At 43.2% G+C, this 20,230-nt stretch overlaps 1 protein-coding gene across 1 annotated transcript in view; it reads left to right on the top strand.

Annotated features, from left to right (window-relative positions):
- LRP6 (low density lipoprotein receptor-related protein 6) overlaps positions 1-20,230 on the top strand; it is a 69,976-nt gene that overhangs the window by 31,034 nt on the left and 18,712 nt on the right. The window contains exons 6-11 of the mRNA XM_009070912.1: positions 5,869-6,085; positions 7,354-7,643; positions 10,255-10,481; positions 12,303-12,487; positions 14,500-14,826; positions 18,019-18,221. Of these exons, the coding sequence (XP_009069160.1) occupies positions 5,869-6,085; positions 7,354-7,643; positions 10,255-10,481; positions 12,303-12,487; positions 14,500-14,826; positions 18,019-18,221 (1,449 nt within the window). The remainder of the gene's footprint in view (positions 1-5,868; positions 6,086-7,353; positions 7,644-10,254; positions 10,482-12,302; positions 12,488-14,499; positions 14,827-18,018; positions 18,222-20,230) is intronic.

Below are 20,230 nucleotides of genomic sequence, written 5' to 3'. Positions count from 1 at the left end.
GTCAATGCCACAATCGCACCCTTCCTGTGAGTCAGTGGGGGAGATGCTTTCCAGCTGTGGTTCCTGCTAGAAATTTTGTAGAGCTGGTGCAGTAGTGGCAGTAGTCCTTGAGCAGGGCAGTTGAGGTAAGGCAAAAAGGAATGTGTATGCTCAGTGGAAACAAGATCAGGTGACATGGGAGGAATATAGAGATGCTGCTCGCCACTGCAGAGAGAAGATTCATGCAGCCAAAGCTCAGTTGAGTTGAAACTGGGCAGTGCTGCGGGGGACAACAAAACCAGTTTCTTTAAATACATTAGTGGCAAAAGGCAGTGCAGAAATTGCATCAGCCTGTTACTGGATCAGGACACCCACCTCACAAACAGGAACATAGACAAGGCAGAGATGTTTAACGTTTTCTTTGCCTCTGGCTTCAACACCTATGATGGACTAAGGGAGTCCCAGCATCCTGAGCTGGAGGACCATGGCTGTGAGCATGGTAAACTCACAGTTACCCCTGATGTTGTGAGGAATATGCTGCTCCAGCTGTATCCCTGTAAATCTACAAGGCCTGATGAGATTCATCCAAGAATACTTAAGGAGTTGGCTGATGCCATTGCAAGGCCTCTCTCCATGATTTTTGAATGGTCTTGGGAGTCTGGAGAGGTCCCACTTGACCAGAAGCTGCTAATGTTGTCCTGATTTTCAAAAAAGGGCAACTACTACAACTGGTAACTACAGGCCTGACAGTCTCACTTCAGTGCCTGGTACTGGCATGGATAAGATTGTTCTGCGAGGTACTGAACAACACCTGAAGGGCAATGCAGTCACTGGTCACAGCCAGCATGGCTTCATGGGGGGAAAGCCCTGCTCGTGAAAAGATTTCCTTCTTTGACAAGGTAACCCACCTAGTCACTCAAGGGAAGCCAGCTGATGTGATCGTTTTGGATTTCAGCAAAGCTTTTGATACAGACTCTCCCAGGAGCCTTCTGGACACACTGCCCAGCACACAGCTGGATAAACACATCATGAGATGGGTGAGCCACAAGGGATGTGGTGAACGGGATCACGTCAGGCTGGTGACCTGTCACTGGTGGGTTGTGCAGGGTCTGAGCCCAGTGCTCTTCAACACTGTCAGGAATGACTTGGACACAGGACTTGAGGCTGTTCAGCAAGTTTGCAGAGGATACAAAATTGGGAGGAGCTGTTGACTCCCTTGAGGGCAGAGAGGCTTTGCAGAATGACTTGCACAAATGGGAGCACTGAGCAATCACCAACCATGTGAAGTTTAACAAGGGCAAGTGCTGATTCTGCACCTGGGACAGGACAACCCTGTCTCCATACAGCCTGGGGAATGAGAGGCTGGAGAGCAGTGCCATGGAAAGGGACCTGGGGGTGCTGGTTGATGGCAAGCTGAAGATGAGTCAACAGTGTGCCCTGGCAGGGTGGAGTGAACATCAGTCTGGTGTGTTGCTGCAGCAACTGAGGCAAATTGGATCCTGTGCTGCACCCGCAGCAACATTGCTAGAAGAGGTCGAGATGTGATCATCCAACTCTACTCAGTGCTCGTCAGCCACCCCTAGTGAACTGTGTCCAGCTCTGGTTCTCACATTTCAAGAAAGATCCAGAGAGCCTGGAGTGGGCCTAAAGGAAGGCCACAATGATGATCATAGGGGTGGTGAACCTGCCCTTTGAGGAAGACAGAAGGGGTTTGGTCTTTTCTCCCTGGAGGAGAGAAGGCTCAAGGAGACCTGTCACATTTTTCCTGTACTCAAGGAGGATGAAGGCTCTCTCAGCACATGAAGCCACATGAAGACTAGGACAACTGGTACAAGTTGCATTGAGGGAAGTTTCATCTTGGTGTAAGAAAGAACTCTTTTACTGAGGAACATCATGGAGTTATTGGAAGTTTTCAAGATGTGGCTCACAGGATGCCAGATAACCTCATGTAGGCTCCTTTTCCACAAAACATTGGACCAGATGATCTTTTGAGGTACCTTCCAGCCCAGGCTGGTCTATGGTTCCGTGGTTCTACATTGAAAATTAAACTGTGCTCATGGATTAAGATGAAAGATAATGGTTTACACTCTCAGCATGGCTTAAGCCAGCAGTACTGAGGCTGTCTGGCACCTGGTAGAGCTGGGCTCTTACGTTTGATACTGATCTAATATAGCCCGATAGGGACAGACGTGTGATTAGCATCTCCTCAGTGCTGTGCACATAAACTAGTGCACATCTACTGAGTCTCTACTGTCTCTGGCCTTGGTCCACTAGACCAGAGTGCACTGCTAGTCTGCACAGTTTTGCCAGGGCTCCAGCATGAGCTCTAACCAGAACTGAACATGATTTTCATAAATGAGATAGATGTAGTAATTGACATCTAGACTTAAACTAGTCAACTGACAAGTTTAAACTACCATGCATTCAAATCCCAGATTATCAAAAAAGTAAATTCTCTGTGTTAGCCTATCTATCACAGTGATTACTGGTATTCAGGAGTGCATTGAGTGCAGAGCATCTGACAGCCAGAAGTACCCTTAGAATATGTCACTGTGCATTCCAATCTGTGACTTCAAATTAAAAGTAATGCTTTAGTCAACTGACAAGTTTAAACTACCATGCATTCAAATCCCAGATTATCAAAAAAGTAAATTCTCTGTGTTAGCCTATCTATCACAGTGATTACTGGTATTCAGGAGTGCATTGAGTGCAGAGCATCTGACAGCCAGAAGTACCCTTAGAATATGTCACTGTGCATTCCAATCTGTGACTTCAAATTAAAAGTAATGCTTCAAAGTTGCTATTGTTCCTGCTGTTTAAGTACAGCATTTTAAAATGCAACTACGTTTTCAACGGCGGTTCATGTACTTCGAATAAGCTGCATTTTCATGATGCCATAGGTTTGCATACATTATTGTTCTAGGATAAACAAAGCCCTTATTCTGCAAGCAGGATATCTGTTTGGTTTTTTTCTGAGGCCATTTAATTTTTGTACTCTGGTTTTTGTTGGGTTTTTTTCATGGAACTACTCGCTCTTTCAGTGAAGGTGGTGTTTGTGGTTGCACCACATCTGTTTCCTCTTGTAGTCTATATTCTCAGTGTGCTTTGCAATATTCAGAATGGCTTCAGAATGTGGAAGCCATACCATATTGTGGTCAAAAGCAGCATGAACCACTAGAGACACTGCCTCATAGCAGCCAAGGTGGGTTTCTTGCACGGAGCATTCTGTAGGGATAGACTTTGCTGTGATGACCTGATCCATCTGGAGCTGGAGAAGGGGAAGGAATGCCCGAACTTGATTGTCGTCTGCATTTCAGTATGTGAAAAGATGATGCTGAAATCCTTTGGAATTGGTTGATTAGTGATTGTTTCTTTTTTTCTTTGTTCTTCTTATATGTATCATCCCTAAATCCCTTGCACTTCCCTTCTGCCTTACACCAGACTGATGGATTCTGTAGCCTATGGATGAAATTCTATTCAAATCACCTAAAACGCAGCCAAAGTAAGTGCAGACAACATGGTGCCATGGAACCATATATATATGTATGTATATATATATATGGTGGTACCTGGCTGCTACTGGCAGATGTTTATATTAAATGCCATTGCTCAGGTGTGCTCAGGTGAGGTTGCAGGGGAGCAGAGTGGCAGATGTGTGTAAGCACTCTCAGATAGGTGCATGTTTTGTCTAGGAAACATAAAGGTGTCTTTCAAAATAGGCTATATGTGTCAAATCAGAAGTTAAATAAAAGCAGATGCTTAATCCTTAAGTCCTCCCTTTTCTTTCCTGACTTTCTTCAGTATAGGGGGGAGCTTATTTGAACAGCTCCCCTTTTAAAGTTTGCCAAGGAAAGTTCATCTCACACCACACACCTTCCAGCTAATTCTCTTTGCTAGCAGTTAAACACTCCCTTAAATAAAGAATTGTCTCTTTTGTAAGTACAAGGCAAAAAATGCAGTATCTGAAGATACTGCTTTGTGATGGTAATGTTTTATTGCTTATTACTGTGTGGTTTTAGTTGATTCACTTTGCAACATCCTTCCCTTCTGTGTGTCTTTTGGCTTGCTTAGCAAGCACTAATTGCTATGCATTAATTAGTTACAAACAAATGTCTTATCTCTATAGTTTAAGGGGGAGGGGGAAAGAAGTCATCACAGGCTTGTCATCTGTTTTTGAGATGCTTGTGCAGTGATACATTTTTAGAAGTACTGTGTGTACTGCTACATTTCCCATTCTAATATAAGAGTACGTGCCATAATGTCAGGAAGGTTATGACAAGGAAAAAGTTTTGAGGAGAAATTGAATTCTTGTGAAGATTCTATCATTCTCTTCAATTTTTTAGGGAATTTATAAATATTTATTAATGTGCATGTTATACTGGATGCTGAAAAAGGTGTTCTGTTTCTCTGTTCCTTTTCTCCCTCCCCATTTGTGCTTGGGTAGGCAAAAGGTAGGAGTGGCTTCAAACTAGCCTTCCCTTTGCTTGGGAGCTAGGAAACTCTTCTGGCCACAGATTATCATCAATTTAATCTGAGTTACTAAACCAGTTGGTCCTGAAGGTTGTCCTTGCACAGGTCTTTGGGTTTAAGCTATGGAAAGTCAAACAGACTTGTCTGTGGCTATCTTAATTCCACAAAGCAAGTGAGACAGATTTGAAAACAGTAATTTAGTAAATGACTCTTTTTCCAGTCCCTTGGAGCATCCTTGGATGGTGGGAAGGATGTTTTAATGTTTCAGGGATTAGTATTCTACCTTGAATTTTGTGAATCACACTGTTTTGGGAAATTTTTATAGTAAGGTTTTTGGTTTCTCTTTTTCTGGTATACATACTAGAAAGTTAAGCTGTAAACTTGAAATGGGGAAATATTTCAGAAGGATTTTTTTCTGAAAAATTGCAGTGCTGAATCATTTTTAAGCTTCTCTTAAAACACAGGACTCTTTACTCCTGTCAGTATGGTACTTGTTATAATAATACTTGGCATTCGTAAGGTACTTGATCACTTGAACATGCATACATATATTCAATTAATCCTTTCAGTGCCTCATCAAGGAAGGTAGGTATTACTCCTTTTTAGCAACAGAGAAAAATGACACTGGAAATTCAAGTGTCTAGATCAAAGGCATGTAATTATTTACAGACTTATTACTGTTCTGTCTAGTAAAAAAATTGCTTAATTTTGAAGAATGTAAAATTGGTTCTTTTTTCAGACTTGGGAAATGAAATATACTCTCTCGTTCTTGACTGTTTGCCTCCCAGAATTTATGTGGGGCCTCCTCTTACTGCTCTCTGTAACCTGGGCAAAGCTCACTTGGGAGGGACTGTTGACTACAAGATGCTGAGCCAGAACTCCTTGACCATGTTTTGTCTAGGAGACATAAAGGTGTCTTTGAAAGTAGGCTATATGTGTCAAACCAAAAGTTAAATAAAAGCAGATACTTAATCCTTAAGTCCTCCCTTTTCTTTTCCTGACTTTCTTCAGTATAGAGGGAAGCTTGTTTGAACAGCTCCCCTGTCTTCATTCGTGTCAGACACTGTGTCTCCCATTTAAACTAAACCGTGGCATGTCAGAAATAAGAGAGAGAGGCATAACAAGCATAACTACTAGGACATAGGGATAGTTCCTAAAGCAAATGTAAGGAGTGTTGTGTCACAACTTTACATTATGATCTGCTTATGAGACTAGCCTTATATAAAAGGGATCCTCCAAGGCTTTTAGAGTAAGTACCTGTTGATACACAGTCTCTTTTTATTTGTTAGAATGCTGTGTAACATTGACAGCATTGTAATGGATGAAGTCTTAAGTGTGGAGCAGCTGCTTAATTAATCTGACAAATAGTGACTGAATTATTCTATATACCTCTAAGCTTGTGTTTGTGTGTATTCATAGGTCATGAATGCTGATGGAACTGGTAGAAGAGTTCTGGTGGAGGACAAGCTGCCTCATATATTTGGATTCACATTGTTGGGAGAGTACATTTATTGGACAGACTGGCAGAGACGCAGTATTGAACGCGTGCATAAACGCACAGCAGAGAGAGAGATCATCATAGATCAGCTGCCTGATCTGATGGGCCTAAAAGCTACAAACGTCCACCAAATAATTGGTGAGTAAGACTGCTAATCAGGCAAGGGAAAATGAGATAGAAAATTCCAGCAGTGCTATTCTGCAGAGTTTTAGAAGTGGGCAGAATCCAGTTCTACTGCACGATAACTGCAGGCTGCAATGTGATGGGATGGATTAGGTCTTCTGAGATGTTCCAGTTCTCCAGCTTGGAAGAACATTAAGCTGGAAAACAACAAGGCATCCCCCAAAATGGTTAATTTTCTGCTTCTTAGGGAATTGGAACAGCTCGAAGGTTTCTTGGAAAGTTAAACTTCTCTTTGTAACAGGCAGCTATTAGATTAGCCCAGCTGTTCATGAAACTGCCACTGTAGCAGCTTTCCATTTTGCAGTCTGAACATGTGCTCCCAGTATGCAAAAGCTAAGAATGAGCCAGTTTTAGTCTGTTCAGTGCTGTCCAGTTTAATACTACAAAATCATCTTTAAAAATAACTAGAAATACCTCCTGCCCTGTAGTGTCTGTGGTGTAAAAAATCAGGTTCTAACTTTAAATTGGCTATCCAAACACTGGTAGCAGTGTAACTATTGGATCACAGAACTCATCATGTTCCCTGAATATCCTGCTACCTGGATAAGGCTTGCAGCTTCCTGCTGCCATGTCTGGATTGTACTGCAGGAAATCATTCAAATGTAGTTGAGGTGTATCTTTCTGTGAGTGCTGCCACATTGACAAGATGCCTCGAGGTTTTTGTGCAGCCCTCTTTCCCACTCTTTGGCTAATTGAGCTCATTAGTGCTGAGCCTCTCTTAGTAGGTCAGTCTCCAGCATGTGGAGGTGCACAAGTGAGTATTGCAAAGAGCTGCTTCACTTGCTTCCTGGAGCGAGGAGACTATTGACTGGATATGAAAATAGATCTGCAAATTTTTCTCCTCTTGGAACACAATTGGGGTTTGTAACTGGACCAGTGACCTGTAAAAGGCAGCAGAAAATATGTTTGCTTACTTACTTATCCCTTCAGTGTCTGTGCTGTGAATCAGGATCATCAGTAGCTGTTGGAGTCCAGATCCCTTTCCCTCACATCAGGTTTGTTTCATAGGGTCAGGAGAACAAGCACTGGCTTTGCAACCAAGTGTAGAGTAACATCTTCTAAAGGGTTAGAGGAAATGAACAAAAAATAATTCATTCAGAGAATACATGGAGGAAAACTGTATGTTTATTTAAAGGACTGTTGTTGATGCACATGAGGACTAACTTTACCTTCCACCTGAAGTCAGTTTGCAATGGTTGCTTTTGCTTTTGTTGCATGCTTAGGTACAAATCCTTGTGCAGAAGATAACGGTGGCTGCAGCCACCTGTGCCTGTACAGACCACAAGGACTTCGCTGTGCCTGCCCCATTGGCTTGGAGCTCATCAATGATATGAAGACCTGCATTGTCCCAGAAGCTTTCCTGCTGTTTTCCCGGAGAGCTGATATCAGGCGAATCTCTTTAGAAACCAACAACAACAATGTGGCTATTCCACTCACTGGAGTCAAGGAGGCGTCTGCTCTGGATTTTGATGTGACAGACAATCGCATTTATTGGACTGACATTTCACTGAAGGTAGATTTTTATTCCATGTTGGCTATTCATTTGTTGCAGACTTCTCAGGATACTTAACAATGGATTGACGAATGCGATTTACAAGATTCAAGGGATAGGCACCAGAGCTTGTTCTAACTAAGAGTGGCTTACATTTTTGTTACACTAGCAGTATTCTTTCCTAGAAGTCGTCTGCATTGGGTTTTGATAGCAGGGGAGTTACAGGGCTGGCTTCTGTGAAAAGCTGCTGGAAGCTTCCCCCATGTTCCGTGGGGCCATACCAGGCAGCTCCAGGACAGACCCGTCCCTGGCCAAGGCTGAACCCATCAGCAGCAGTGGTGGAACCTCTGGGTAAAGTAAGAAGGGAAAAAGGTTGCTATGCATCAGCAATTGCAGTGGGAGGGAGGAGTGAGAATATGTGAGAAACAGCCCTGCAGACACCAAGGTCAGTGAAGAAGGAGGTGCTCCAGGCAGCAGAGCAGAGATTCCCCTGCAGCCTGTGGTGCAGCCCACGGTGAAGCAGCTGTGCCCCTGCAGCCCATGGAGGCCCACAGGGGTACAGAGATCTACCTGCAGATGTGGAGGAGACCCAAGTTGGAGCAGGTGGATGCCTGATGGAGGCTGTGACCCTATGGGAATCCAGTGCTGGAACAGGGTCTTGGCTGGGGCCTGTGGAGAGAGGAGCTCAGGCTGGAGCAGGTTTGCTAACAGGGCTTGTGACCCCTGTGGGAGGGACCCACCCTGAAGCAGTTTGTAAAGAACTGCAGCCCATGGGGAGAAGTTCATGGGGGACTGCACCCCGTGGGAGGGACCCTGCACCAGAGCAGGAGGAGTCCTCCCCCTGTGAGGAGGAAGGAGCAGCAGACACAGCATGTGATGAACTGACCACAGCCCCCATTCCCCATCCCTCTGTGCCACTGTGGGTGAGGAGGTAGAGAAATTGGGAGTGAAGTTGAGCCTGGGAAGAAGGGAAGGGTGGGAGGAAGGTGTTTTAAGATTTAGTTTTATTTCTCATTATCCTACCCTGATCTGATTTGTAATAAATTTATTTTCCCAACTCTGTTTTGCCCATGATGGTAATATCTGGTGGGTGAGCTCTCCCAGTCCTTGCCTCAACCCACAAGCCTTTGGTTTTCTTTTCTCTCCCTTGTCCAGCTGGGAAGGGACAGTGACAGAGCAGCTTTGGTGGGCATCTGATATCCACAGCATAATTTAAATCTACCATATACATTCTCACATAGAGGATAAGCTTGTGAAAGTTCAGGTTTTTGGCAGCAAGCTGAGAAGGATGCCATGTGGCAGGAAGTGTCAGGGTTCAGTTATTTCGCTGAATACATCTAAGGGGGAAGCCTTTTCTTGGGTCAGAAAATGAAAATGGGTCTTACCTATTTATTAACTTACAGCTGCTGCACATAAAGACGTTACAAATCACAGGCTTTGTATGGTCTAGACTGACAAATCAGAAGAGTTCGGGGTAGGTGTTTAAATGTGGTGGTTAATGGAGTGTCAAAAATCCGTCTTGACTGTCTGTTATCTCTGTTATCAGTGAGGCTAATGATTCCTTTTTGATTTTCATGGGGTGTAGAAGTAGTCAGAATTGTAAGCACCAAAATTTAGGTTTTAGTGACTTTTCTGCATTTGAGTTGAGACTTGTGCCAACAGTAACTCATGGACTTCTGCAACTGAAGAATCGTAAAAGTTAAAAACACAGAGTGTGAATGAGTTTCAGAGAGGTGACTTGGCTGAACTCTTCAGGTCTGGTATTTGCTTGAGCTGTATAAGGAATACAGATGAAGACTGAGATATAAACTTCTCTGATGTGTACTGTCACAAACTGGCATAATTAGCAGGCAGTATGCAAACTGGGAAGTCAACAAAAAAATCAGTCTTTGTGTTAACCTCTGATGGGTTGTGAGTACAAGGATAGGAATATTGAGGACACAGAAAAGTTGCCCCTGTTTGCCAGAAGAGCTTTGTACCATCCTAACATTAGCCCTTTATTTTCAGGTTTATCAGGGAATGTGTAAACTCTAATATATTATGAAAATATAATTCTGGCTGTATCAGCTGTCACAGGCTGATCCTGATGTCAAAGAGTTAAAATGTCTTTTGAATAAAAGTCCAAGACGTTCTGCGTAGTGAAATTAAATGTAACTGTCAGTTCTGAGGCACTTATGCTACTGAACTAGTTGTTTGTTGGATTGTTTTCTTCTGTTTGCTGTTCTGTCCTGAAACTTTTCATTAGGCTGCTTTAAATAGTGTTCCATGCTATAACATCGATGCTTTTGTATAGTCCTGGGAAAGCCAAAATATTTCCCCCTCGAAGTTAGCACTGACTTATTAAGGTCACTTTGGCATTTAGACTGTTTAATTCAACCAGGCTAGTTATGCCATTTATTTCCCCAGTGAAATGCTATTGTAATTGATGCAGAATACATTCATAGATCCCAATAAATCATTACTTCTGAATAGCAGCATTGTTTGCTTTGCAAATAAGTAGCATATTGTGGATTCTCTTTCTTATGAGATGTCTAAAATCTGAAAGTGTTTAAAGTGCAACAAAGAAAACAACCAGCCCAGTGACAGACTGGTAAAACATCTAATTTGCCTGTGTATCTTTGTATCCCTGCAGACCATCAGCAGAGCCTTCATGAATGGCAGTGCACTGGAGCACGTCGTGGAGTTTGGCCTGGATTACCCAGAGGGGATGGCAGTGGATTGGCTGGGGAAGAACTTGTACTGGGCTGATACTGGAACAAATCGCATAGAAGTGTCGAAGCTGGACGGGCAACATCGCCAAGTGCTGGTGTGGAAAGACCTGGACAGTCCCCGGGCGTTGGCACTGGACCCTGCTGAGGGGTAACTTGCTGATTTAATTTGATGTTTGTGAATGATGAAAACAATATTGTAATGTCTCCCGTAGGGCACGTTAGGTAGGAACTTGGTGTATGCCCTGAGAGAGCTGAGCTGGGGAACACAGCCTGGGAGTTTAGAGGAATATGCTCTTCATGTCCTGCATAATCAGTAAGAATACTAAAAAAAAAAAAAAATCAGAGCAGCTCTTAAAAAGGGAGTTATATTTAGGTTTTTAATTAATCACAGAATCAAAGGAGTTTTAGGTTTATGGAATTCATTAATTTGAAAAGGACTGTTGCATTGAAAAAAAGGTTTATTATTTTAAAAGTTAGGATTCTTTTTATCACAAGTTAGGGTCCAATAAAGGTATTAAATGATTTGAGAGTGGGGGAGTAAAGCTTATAGTCTGATAATAAGGAAGGTGTTTGTTTCTTTGGATAAGGGAAGCAACTCTTTGTTAGGAACTGTAGTGATGGGACACAGAGTAATGTGTATAATTTCAAAGTGGGAAATTTAGATTAGCTGTTAGGAAAAAGTTGTTTCCTGTGAGGGTGGTGAGACACTGGCCCAGGTTGCCCAGGGAGGCTGTGGCTGCCCCAACCCTGGCAGTGTTCAAGGCCAGGTTGGATAAAGCCTTGAGCAACATGATCTAGTGAGGAGGTGTCCCTGCCCAGGGCAGGGGAGTGGGACTAGATGATCTGTAAGGTCCATTGCAACCCCTTAAAATACTGTGATACTATGAAATGTGTGTGTGTATATACACACACACACATATAAGTGTACTTACAGTATAGTTGTACAACTGTACAGTATAGTTGTATCAAAGTTTTCATGGCATTCCTAGCATGGGGGCAATTCTAACCCTTAGCTCCATACCATGTACAGCTTGCAAAATTTATACAAAAAATGCTTGCAAACTTGTGAAGAAAAATTTGCAAGTATTCCTGGTGTCTGCAGAACAGCTCCCCCTTGATCATCAGTTTGGGAAGCAACTTTGCCCATTGTGCAGTCGGTTGGAATTGAAAGGTTTCACAGGCATTTGTTACTAGAGGCATTAAAGCAGCGAGGTGTAAACATTGGATAGCTGCATCTCTCTTGTTTTTAGAATGGTATCAGCTTTACATTTTGGAAAAAGTGGCTAACTAGCTACCAAATATACAATATATGAATATGCAGCTTACTCTACTGTACAGTGCCTAAAGAAAACGTAAACGTGTACAAGTCTGTCCTTGTGCCAAATGAGGCATAAAGTGGCATGTGAGTATGTAATGGTTTGTACTTTTGCTCCAGTGGAAGTGCCCTATAGTTTGATGTTATTCTGCCCTTGGCTGAGATGTAGCACACTTGTTGCATGGCTGATTGACTTAATTGTGTGGAGATAAGCAGTAGCATATATTAGCAAAAGTGCCCTGCATACCTACCTTTTTATATTCCTTCATTTGATAGACAGCTGACTAGAAACAGGAGCTAAGTACCATAGAAAATATCCTGCTAAGTCATCAGGTATAAATGAAGGTGCTCAGCTGCCAACCTTTTGCCTCTTAAATGTTGTGGCATGGATTAGTTACTACTGAAGTACTTTCATAGAGAACTTCCTGGTTAAAATCCACGTCCAAGTGGAAAAAGTAATGTTGGAATCATTTTGAGGAAACCTGACTCACTTCCTTGCTTGTGTTTTGAAGAAAACCCCATTCAGCATACTGAGACTTAATAAATGCTTGAATCTGCAGCTCTGGTTTTCTTTCTAAGGATTATTTTTTTTGCTTTTCCTCTTGAGTTCTCTTTGATTGAATGTGGTAACTTTTCTTCTCTTCTTTTAATCAGCTTTATGTACTGGACTGAATGGGGTGGTAAGCCAAAGATTGATAGAGCTGCTATGGATGGCAGTGAGAGGACTACGTTGGTGCCAAATGTGGGACGTGCCAATGGTCTGACTATTGATTATGCTAAAAGGCGACTCTACTGGACTGACCTCGATACCAACCTGATCGAATCCTCCAACATGCTAGGTGAGCCCTGGAGCCCTTGGCAGCATCATGAGGGTGCTGCTGCTTTTTCCAGGTTCCTCGTGGCAAATTGTTGCTTAAATAATTCAAAGATAAACATCTTAAGGCAAAAGTAGATTTTTCTGAACTCACACACCTTTAACATTTGTTTCTGTAATCCATGTTTATGTAACACAACATTTAGCGAGGCTTCAATTTTCTTGTAGGTGATAGAGTTGCTCAGAAAGTTAAAAATTATACAAGGTGTACATATTTCCAGTTATATGTAGGACAAAGCTGTCAACTTTCGCTGTTTTGGAGTGCCTTGTGTTGCTACTCTGAAGAGCACAGGCCAATACATAACACAAGTAGAGAGAAAGCCAAGGTAGCAACAGCTTATTCAACATTTTTCACCATGTTATTTAATAGAATTTGGTTTTAAATCTTTGTTGGTATCCTCAGGCATTTTCCCTTGCAGTGTTCTGCATGCTAAGGATCTTTTCCTGTCTACTACTTGCCAACAAGGGAGTTCTCTTGTGTTGGGGTCTGTGTGATGATTTTATAAACTGGTCATTACAGCTAAGTGGAGGTCAAATAATTTTTTCTCTCACTGTCCCAGAGTGCTGTACTGAGGACCCAAGCTCTCTCAGATTTGTGCAGTAACTTTTTTAATTGACTTCTCAGCACCCATAGGAGTGGACTACCTTGTTGTATGCCAAATTAGGCACATTAGCATTAACACTAGCCAATATTTAAGGCTAAAGGAGTTAGTCTGCTTTAAATAGTATGTTTGCAGCAGTAGAACAAAGCTAAGAAAAAGATCAAAACAGGAAAATACATAATGGGAATTACATGTAATATAAAAGCTCTTCCTCAGCTCCTCATGTATTTTGGTGTGCTGTGGAGGCTGGCTCTGTGTTCCCCTGCATAGCAGGGAACCTTTGTGGTCCTTGGGGACCCCATTAATGTATTCAAGTACATGAATGGGAAGTGCCAAGAGGATGGAGCCAGACTCTTCTCACTCGTGGAAACCAATAAAACAAGAGGTAGCAGCAAAAACCCATGTGCAGGAAGTTCCACCTGAATATGAGGAAGAACTTCTTTGCTGTGCAGTCACTGAGCTCTGAACAGATTGCCCAGAGAGGTTGTGGATTCTCCCTCACTTCAGAACCATCAGAATGCAATCCTGAGCCATGTGCTGTAGAGTGGCTCTGCTCAAACAGGGAGGTTGGACCAGATGACCCATTGTGGTCCCTTCCAACCTGACCCATTCTGTGAACTGGACACGGTACTAGAATTTCTTTTTCACTGTGCCTGTGGCTAGTGACAGCAGTGTGGGGTGGGGCCAGGCATCCCTGACTTCCCTGCACACAGAGGGAATGACTTCTTGCTTCATGATCTCCCATTCATTTTTGTGTGACAAGACAGCAGGAGGTGCAGTGGTACTGAAGCAGTTGAAATAATATCCCCCTGATGTCCTGCTCCTTAAGGTCTCTTAACACTGCCACAGTATACACATTTAGCTGTTTCTTGTGTTGACTTTCTGGCTGCTCATTCCTGTTACAACATTCCAGAGATAGGTTAGTTTAACCTTGTGCATTTACTTTTTTTCATAATACAATGTAGAACTTCATGAAGCTCATAACAATTTTCTCTTTGTAAGCAGCAGGCAGAGGCTCAAATATGGTGCAAGAGATGCTGAACTGGGACTCCTTGAAAGGGATCCTGTCTGTTTTGGGGAAGAGGGAAAGGAAAGAATCTTTCTGAGACCCCTGGTCATTTTCAAAATCAAGTCTTCTTTCTTCAGTGAAATACATTCTTTTCTGTGAATCACAAGCAGGGTCAGCACATTTCTGTGATAGGCTGAGACTTCTTTTGAATATTGTACATTACTTTGTCATTTACTCTTGTAATTATTAAATACTAAGTTTAAAGTAATTGTGCGTTAACCTTTCTGTGCAAGGGACATGTCCAACAGCATATCATTTGATCCCATGCAATTTTGCTTTTTTCTCTCCCTTCCTTTCTGGAAACAGGCCTTGACCGTGAGATCATAGCTGATGACTTGCCTCACCCGTTTGGTTTGACTCAGTATCAGGATTACATATACTGGACAGACTGGAGCCGGCGCAGCATCGAACGAGCCAACAAGACCAGTGGCCAGAACAGAACCATCATCCAAGGGCATTTGGATTATGTTATGGACATTTTGGTGTTTCATTCCTCCAGGCAGGCAGGCTGGAACGAGTGTGCCTCGAGCAACGGTCACTGCTCTCACCTGTGCTTGGCAGTGCCCATTGGTGGGTTTGTCTGTGGTTGCCCAGCTCACTATTCCTTGAACTCTGACAACAGGAGCTGTAGTGGTAAGTCATACTGGATGAAAATTAAATGCATGTGTTTAAGAGCAGATGCAAGCATTGTACTTGGAGGAAAGAAGAGTTTTGCAATTTTCTAATTCTAAAATCCTACTGATTTGTGAGAGAACACAGAACATTGAAAGCAAAAAAAATATAGCCTTGCGACATACCAGTGTCACAGTTAAATAAAAGTAGCTGTTAGTGAACCTTTTCAGTGGCTCAGCTAAATCTGTGTAAACAGAAGGGCTCAAAATGCTTTTGGTTTTGTATCTGTTTGTCAGACCCTCCTCAAGTGTTTGCTTGCTTGTTTATTTATCTGCTTATTTACTTCTAATCTTGCTTAACATAAAGATTGTGCAGTAGTTTGGTCTGGATTCTGGACTCTGTGCAGGTTTAGGTGGTCAGGATTTAAATCTGTAGTAGCTGTATTTGCTGGCTGATGAGCTGCTGAAGTGGGCCACTCACACCTGTAGAAGTGTTTCCTCCTCTGTGAGGACAGGCCAGGCTTCAGGGCCTCCCCAGACTCTGATTCCTGATCTCAGTGCTGCCAAGCCCCATTTTGCTTTATTGCTGTGCAGAATACAAACCACAAGGCCCCTCAGGCTGTGTGTAATTAGTTTCTAACCAAATAATTTATCCATCTCTCAATAGCTGGCTGTCAGTGAAGCTCTCATAATTTTGGCAGCCACACTGGATGTCTGATTTCCACTGGTGTCATTCAGATTAATCAGTGGGTGCAGAGGTTCATGGTACAGAGAGACAGATTGTATCTCGTCCACATTACGCCTGAGTAGAGAGATCCAGCTGTTGTTTTAAAGCCAAAAGCAGGGCAGATTGTTCCACAAATGTGACCTCATGGCATTTTTTGAAAACCATGCTTTTCAAAGGACTCTGCTTTTCCACGCCCCACACGTCCTGTGCTTCTCCTTTCCTGTTTTATTACAACAGACACTTGCATGACAACTGGATTCTTGCGCTCTGCCACTCTCACACGTTTATGTGAGTTAGAGGCATGGCTGGCAACTCTCTGGTGATAACTCTGATTTTGCTGGTGGAGGAATTTGACTAGCAGCAGAGAATAAGCAGCAAAATGATCAAAGGTCATGCTTTCTTGTGAAAATGCCTTTGGAAGCAAAGGAAGGAGGAAAATACAGGGAATAGGTTGTGTGCAACTAGAACCATTTCCCCTGGTATGGTTCCAGGCTCTTTGTGTGGTATTAGGAGTCTTTCTCTGCCATATTCAAACCTGGGAACTTTCTTGTTGGTAGGTAATTGAATACTTAGTCTTCTCTGTATATAATTTAATTTTATTTTGGCCACTATAATTGGAGCAGGAATTGTTTTAACTTTCTTTTGCCTGTTTTGCTTGCTTGTGTACTCCTGAACATTATTAGTCCACGCCCTGTCTGGAGGCCAGTTCCTCCCTTCTGGGTTACCCTGCTCATATGTGCATAGGTTCTTTTAATTATGTGAAGGACACCCTACTCTGGTGCGATCTCATCAGGCCTACTGTGGGTTACAAAGTGTGAAGGAAGGGTTACCCAGGAGAATTCCTCACTGCAGTCCGTTTGCATGCCAAAAATACAGTTCAAATATGTGCCTGCTGGGAGGGAGAATGAAGAAAACTGGGAAGGGATTTCTGCAGTTGGTACTGTTTCAGAGATATGGAGTCTCAAGGGGGGAAATTCTGCTGTTGCTTTGTATAATGAGCCATCAATTCAAAGTTGTAAGCCAGGCAATCTTGGTAAGTGAGAGGGTGTCTTTGGGGAAACGTAGAAATAATATGAGGTGCTTATGATGATATGTTTACCTCGTGCTTTCTTCTACAGTTTAGAGTTAAGTAGAAGCCAGCTTAAATTATTAGAGAAGTGCTTGGAGGGAAAATACAGATTTTTCAGCAAGCAGAAATACCTTGCAATTAGGTCTGATTGTTATAGGATGTTAGGATTGAGTGCTTGTTACCAAGGAAACTCCTCACTGCCTTTTTCTTTTCCAGTAGACAGAATAAATGTTCAAAGCGTGTGCCTAAAATAACAAAGCAAGGTGATGATGTTCTCTAGGAGCCTTTTGCTACCTCCCCTTTCCCAGGTGCTGCCTTACCTGTTTTACAGGCTGGTAGATGAGTGCAGTGTCCCACTAATCTCCCTCCAGACTTGTGCTATAGAGAATTGATTGTACAAACTTCAGGGAGGCTTCAGACTGCATTTCTGGTTACTGGCTCCTGTCTTGCACAGCAGTGGCTCCAGGTAGAGCATTATTGAAAAGAACCCTGTGAAAAGGGAAAATGCTTTAACTACCTCCTCTGATTTCTGACCCAGTTACGTAATACAGAAAAAATTTCTTTTCAGCAATGTATTAAATGCTTTATGCACTTACTGTAAGATACAGCTGGTAAATTACACCTATATGGGGTGGTGAAAACTCATTTTCTGCTGTTTGATAGTATTTCTAGGAAAAAACCCCACATTTGTCCTGGAAATTTTTTTTCTGGAAAGCTGGAGCAGAGTATCAGATTTGTTGTTTCTTTTTTCATTGCAGGTTATCATTCCCAGATAAGCACCTAGAAATAATAAAGATACATAGATTTGAGAAGAGAGAATACATTTTTCTCTGAAAACAGTCTCACACACAGTTAAGAGGTGTTCCTGTGAATTAGTTGCTGTTTCATTCCAGTGCAGGCTGAAAGGAGGTTTGTGGGAACAGGACTGAACCACTGTCAGTCTCTTTTCCCTGAAACCTCTAAATAAGGAACCAGTGCTTGCTTTTCCTCACCTTCCTCTGCAAGCAGAAGTGGAGCTAGGAAGGGGTTCAGCTTCAAAAGAGTGGAACTGCATTTCCCTGAGACCCCTTTAGAAAGGAAATGGACAGTTCTTTGAGAGGCATGATAGACAATTCTTCTTTGAGGTGATTTTGACAGAAGTCTTCACATTCACTAGTCCTGCCACGTGAAAAATTTATCTCTGCCTGTCACATCCATGTTCAGACATTTGTAGTAAAAACAGGCAATTTGAAAGGCTTTTCAAGCTCATCACAGGTTCAGATTTTTATGTTTTGTTTTTTGGCAAAGGAATAGGGAGAAGGAATGAAATAACAGTTACTGTCTGGTTATGTGTAGTAGTTGTCATTCTTGAACATACAAATGCCCAATGTTATTGCTGTGTGTAACACTTTCACCCCCTTTCTTTTTAACCTGTCAAGCTCCTACAACCTTTTTGTTGTTCAGTCAGAAGAATGCAATTAATCGTATGGTGATAGATGAGCAGCAGAGTCCAGATATCATACTCCCTATCCATAGCCTCAGGAATGTTCGAGCCATTGATTATGACCCCCTGGATAAGCAGCTGTACTGGATTGATTCTCGGCAGAACATCATCCGGAAGGCGCAGGAGGACGGCAGCCAGGTATCCTAAGGGTGATGGAATGACTGACTGATGAGAAAGGCATGTCCTGTGCCAGACAACGACTGGTTGTGTATGAATAATTTAGATACACAGACTTGTTGTAGATTACTAACTGTCACTTGGCAGATCAGGTGGCATCTGGAGTTTCTGGAGTCCTCAGTCAGTAAATCTGGGACGTGCAACAAAAAATAAAACGTGAAAAACCAAGGCCAACTTCAAGATGCTGTTGCTCCCAGTGCATTAGTTGCTCGGTGCTATCTTTTGTCTTGGAGCTGTTTGAAGCCTTTATTTGAGATATGAAGGGAAGGTTCCTGGGTGAAATGGGGTGCATAACTGAGAAGGAAGAGTTGCAAATGAGCAGAGTGCAGGGGCACTGACACTGAAGGAAAGAGGGTGAGACTTTGTGGGCGCAGAGCTGTGGATGGAGCCTCCCAGGTGCTGGTGCAAATAGGAAGAGAGTTGTTGTAAACCACTGCACTCAGTGAGGAGATTGAGAGTAGTGACCTGTAAGAGATGTAGCAGGCTTGGGAAAATGTATTTGACTGGGGAATATAGAAAATGTGGATTAGGGTAGAAGGCAAAAGATAATACAGGCTGGGGTGGTTTGGACCTGGCTGGATGTGAGGTACCCACCAAATCCATTCTATTACTCCTCTCCTCAACTGGACAGGGGAGAGAAAATAGGGGAGGCTCATGGAGCCTCAAGATAAGGACAGGGGGAGTTCAGTCACCAGTTAGTGTCATGGACAAAACAGACTTGACTTGGGAAAAATTAATTTATTACCAGCCAGATCAGAGTAGGATAATGAGAAATAAAACCAAATCTTAAAACACCTTCCTCCCACCCCTCACTTCTTCCAAGGCTCAATTTCAATCTGATTTAGAATCATAGAATCAACCAGGTTGGAAAAGACTTCAAAGAGCATAGAGTCCAACCCTACTGTGGTCATTAGACCATGGCACTAAGTGCCACATCCAGTCTCATCTTGAAAACCTCCAGGGATGGTCAGTCCACCACCTCCCTGGGCAGAACATTCCAATGTCTGAGCACTCTCTCCATAAAAAATCTCTTCCTAATATCCAACCTAAACCTGCCCTGGCAGAGCTTGAGTCTGTGCTCTCTCTACCTCCTCACCCACAGTGGCACAGAGGGATGGGGAATGGAGCTTGTGGTCAGTTCATCACATGCTGTGTCTGCTGCTCCTTCCTCCTCACAGGGGGAGGACTCCTCCTGCTCTGGTGTGGGGTCCCTTCCACAGGGTGCAGTCCCTCATGAACTTCTGCAGTGTAAGTCTTTCCCAGGGGCTGCAGTTCTTCAAGAACTGCTCCAGCATGAGTTGCTTTCTGCCGACTGCAGTCCCTCAGGAACAGCTCCAGCCTGGGTCACCCCCCAACTGCCAGGAGCTGCTCCAGCACTGTCTTCCCACAGTGTCACAGCCTCCTTCAGGCATCCACCTGCTGCAGCTTGGGTCTCCTCGAGGTGGATCTCTGCATCCCTGTGAAGCCCCCTGGGCTGCAGGGGCACAGCTGCTTCACCGTGGGCTGCACCACAGGCTGCAGGGGAATCTCTGCTCTGGTGTCTGAGGCACCTCCTTCTTCACTGACCTTGGTGTCTGCAGGGTTGTTTCACATACTCTCACTCCTCTCTTCTCTGGCCACCTTTACATCTGCCCAACAGTGTTTTTTCCTTCTTAAATATGTTAATATGTGTTCCCAGAGGCATTAGTGCCATCTCTGATGGGCCAGCAACAGGTCCATTCTGGACCTGCTGCCCTTGGAGCCACCCCTCTGTCAGAGAAGCCACCCCTATAGCCCCCCCACTGCCAGAAGCTTGTCACACAAACTCACTATGCAGGTTTAATGAGCTTAATTGTGAACAGTGACTGCTTCTTCTTTTTCACCTTTTAAAATAAATTTTTTTCTTCCTGATTTTTTGAACACGGGAGGTGCAGGAGACTGAGCTGAACAACAAAGGTGCCATATTCAGTTTAGTTTTAAGAGTCTGATTT

Source organism: Acanthisitta chloris, unplaced genomic scaffold (genome assembly GCF_000695815.1).
Source record: "Acanthisitta chloris isolate BGI_N310 unplaced genomic scaffold, ASM69581v1 scaffold6913, whole genome shotgun sequence".
Classification (NCBI taxonomy): Eukaryota; Metazoa; Chordata; class Aves; order Passeriformes; family Acanthisittidae; genus Acanthisitta; species Acanthisitta chloris.
The sequence above is the reverse complement of the archived record's forward strand: the minus strand, read 5'-3'. Positions and strand labels throughout refer to the sequence as shown.